This window comes from Aplysia californica, unplaced genomic scaffold, assembly GCF_000002075.1.
Source record: "Aplysia californica isolate F4 #8 unplaced genomic scaffold, AplCal3.0 scaffold00812, whole genome shotgun sequence".
In the NCBI taxonomy this organism is placed as follows: domain Eukaryota; kingdom Metazoa; phylum Mollusca; class Gastropoda; order Aplysiida; family Aplysiidae; genus Aplysia; species Aplysia californica.
This window is the reverse complement of record NW_004798082.1, coordinates 38458-41351: the sequence shown is the minus strand read 5'-3', so window position 1 is coordinate 41351 and position 2894 is coordinate 38458. Positions and strand designations below refer to the sequence as shown.

Genomic DNA, 2894 nt, shown 5'->3' with positions numbered 1-2894 from the left:
TAATAATAATAATAGATTGTCTTTATATAGCGCCCTTCCTCATACAGGCACATGTATAAACTCTGCCACACAGATGCACAGTAGATACAGAAAAACAGGATTACCTAGAGACAAAAGAAACAATCATTTACAGAAGACTGATCTACCGAGAGATAAAAGAAAAGGGAACAATATTTCACAGGAAACTGAATGATATAGAAATTAGAGTGAAAACATTATAGGGCCTACGCAGAAAATCGTCATTAGGCCTTTCTGAAACAAAAACAACAATCTGGGTGCTTATATTATACAAGTATGACCTATTCGTGTTACAAGTACCATAAAACTCTTCCTAAAGTTAAAGAAAAATAAATATTATAGATATGCGAGTGCGAGTGATTGGTGGTTAAGATAGTCAAATTCTAGTAACTGTCGTGTCTTGTTTGTTTCACTCTGTGCATGATTTGATAGTGTTGTTATCGCGATGACTTACAATAAAGGACAGCTCAAAAACAAATGTGTAACTAATGAATAAAACATTTAAAATTTGAATAGGGTCAGGTTGTAACATATCAAGGGACGCAACTGCATAAAACAAAATCCCAACCCTGCAGGTTCGAAGAGTTATGTACCCTTTACTTTAAATTAAGCACTTGGGGGGAACCATCCTTGAAATAGAGACTCAAATAAGCAAACGAAATATTCATACTGTTAATAATTATAACAGAAAAAAAAGAGATAAAAGACAACACAATGGTGGTATCAGATGCATTTCACTGAACTGATTAATAAATGGAAACTTATTCAAACAAACAGACAGACAAAAAGACAGACAGACAGACCGACAGATACTCACACGACCATATCATGCATGTCTCCACATAGCGGGAAAAAGAGTGTTGCATCGGGGTTGCCAGAAGTGTAAAACTCGTAATGTTCCTGGATTTTCCTGGAAAAAAATCAAACATCATATATAAAGTAGTTATATTGCATGATTCCAAATGCTGGTCTCTTAAAATCTTAAGAATAAACATGAAATTGTCAACGAGTGTTACATAATCAAAAAGAATTATGATTACGATTTCATGGAAATTCAACGTCCTCTTGTACAGAAAGTTAGTACTTTCGACGGATGGAAACTAACTTCCTAGAGAGAATAAGGACGACAAGGAATAATTTTTAGAATTATTATAAGGTGGATGGGAAAATTCAAACGTCTTTCGGAATCAAACGCTGAACTTTTGTGGCGGATTGGTTGGTTAAGTTCTAGGCACTCGGGAGTGAAGGGTAATGAGGAGGCTGACAGGCTGGAGGGCAGTACGGTTGATGGTGAAGTGGAATTTGACAAAGAAAAAGTATATTGAAGACCCTGGAGGAAAAGTTGCGGGATGAGGAAGACAGGGAGAGAGCACAACACCACACAATCATCAGGAAGTGGGAAATGGGGATAGAGAGGGGAGAAGGAAGAAAGGAACAATTATCTGGAAAGGAAAGACGTCGCCATAATCAAACAGCCACTGGAACAATCAGTACGGATACCTTGCGAACTTTGGTGCAGAGAGGAACTGAGCACTTATGGACCTGTCCGGTGTGCAATGACGTTGTTGCCCAGGACAGGTAATACAGGTAAATACAGATGGTTAAATTCGAAAATGATTGCATCATAATAATAGCGGTCGTCACGGAAGAGTCTAGCTGATGATGAGGATGCTGTTGTCATTGTTATTATTGTTGACGATAATGTTTTTATCATTGTTACTGTTGTTGATGATAATGTTGTTATCATTGTATTGTTGTTGATGAGAATGTTGTTATCATTGTTATTGTTGTTGACGATAATGTTGTTATCATTGTTATTGTTGTTGACGATAATGTTGTTATCATTGTTATTGTTGTTGTTGAGGATGTTGTTGTCATTGTTATGGTTTTTGATGATGATGTTATTATTATTGTTGTTATTTTCGTTGAAGTCGATCTCGACATTACTGTCGTTACTGTTGTAACATAGCCTTACGTGTGGGTGGTTGACGGGTGCTCTGGTGTCGTTTGCTCCTTTTTTCCTATCAATCAAACATTCACCGTCCTCGTCTCTCCTCTTTTTATTTGTATGTAACTATCTAGTAGCACCTCTAATCTTCGGCACTTACATGACCTAATTGTGCTGCAAGTGCGGTAAAACTTTTACTAAACTATAGTGCGGTCAAAACTTCGTGGCGCAACTTACTGTCAAATATCTCAACTATTGAACTAAGGTTCTCAAACTTTCGAATATTGACTTGTACCAATTTGTCTTAATAGATCAACATTTTATAAACACCTGCTAGCTGTATTCTAGAAAATGTCTTATTAAATACTAACAGAAAATCCAAATAGGTGATTTCTACAGATATAGCTGGGGCAATAATATCGCTTTTAAAGACAAGTCCGATATTTCTTTTTCTAATCGAGACATTATATGATTATGCTTATTGAACGCATGATTTGAGAACCCGTATGGCACCTCACCAGCTTGTCAGTAAAGCCTACTAAAAGAAAGTAACAAGGTACCCAGAAAGACCTGGATCCAGGGTGTAAAGGATACCGAGAACATACAATATCCCACCCAGCCAGGCCATCAAACTTGCTAGAGACAGGGAGCTCTTTCTTCCCTCGACGCCCTAGAGGAACAAGAGGACGGATAAAGTAAAGTAAGCAAAGTAAGATTTGAGAACCTTTAGTGCAAACAACGTGCTCACTATAAATAGACTCACGGGTGAGGCTTGTTGACCTGGAACTCGGACATGCCTCCATTGTCCCACATGTCCAGCCACACGCCCATACGTCCGTCACTGGACTCTCCTTCCTTGGACATCTTGGTGGACCCTACAAGCTGTGGACATTGAAAATGATGAGGTGGGAGGGCGAGGAAGGCAGGG

At 38.4% G+C, this 2894-nt stretch overlaps 1 protein-coding gene across 1 annotated transcript in view; it reads right to left on the bottom strand.

Annotated features, from left to right (window-relative positions):
* Window positions 1-835: 835 nt before the first annotated feature.
* Window positions 836-2894, bottom strand: part of LOC118478672 (thiopurine S-methyltransferase-like) — a gene marked incomplete at its 3' end in the record, with an annotated part of 8977 nt that continues 6918 nt past the window's right edge. The window contains 2 exon segments of the mRNA XM_035972722.1: window positions 836-928; window positions 2730-2848. Of these exon segments, the coding sequence (XP_035828615.1) occupies window positions 836-928; window positions 2730-2830 (194 nt within the window).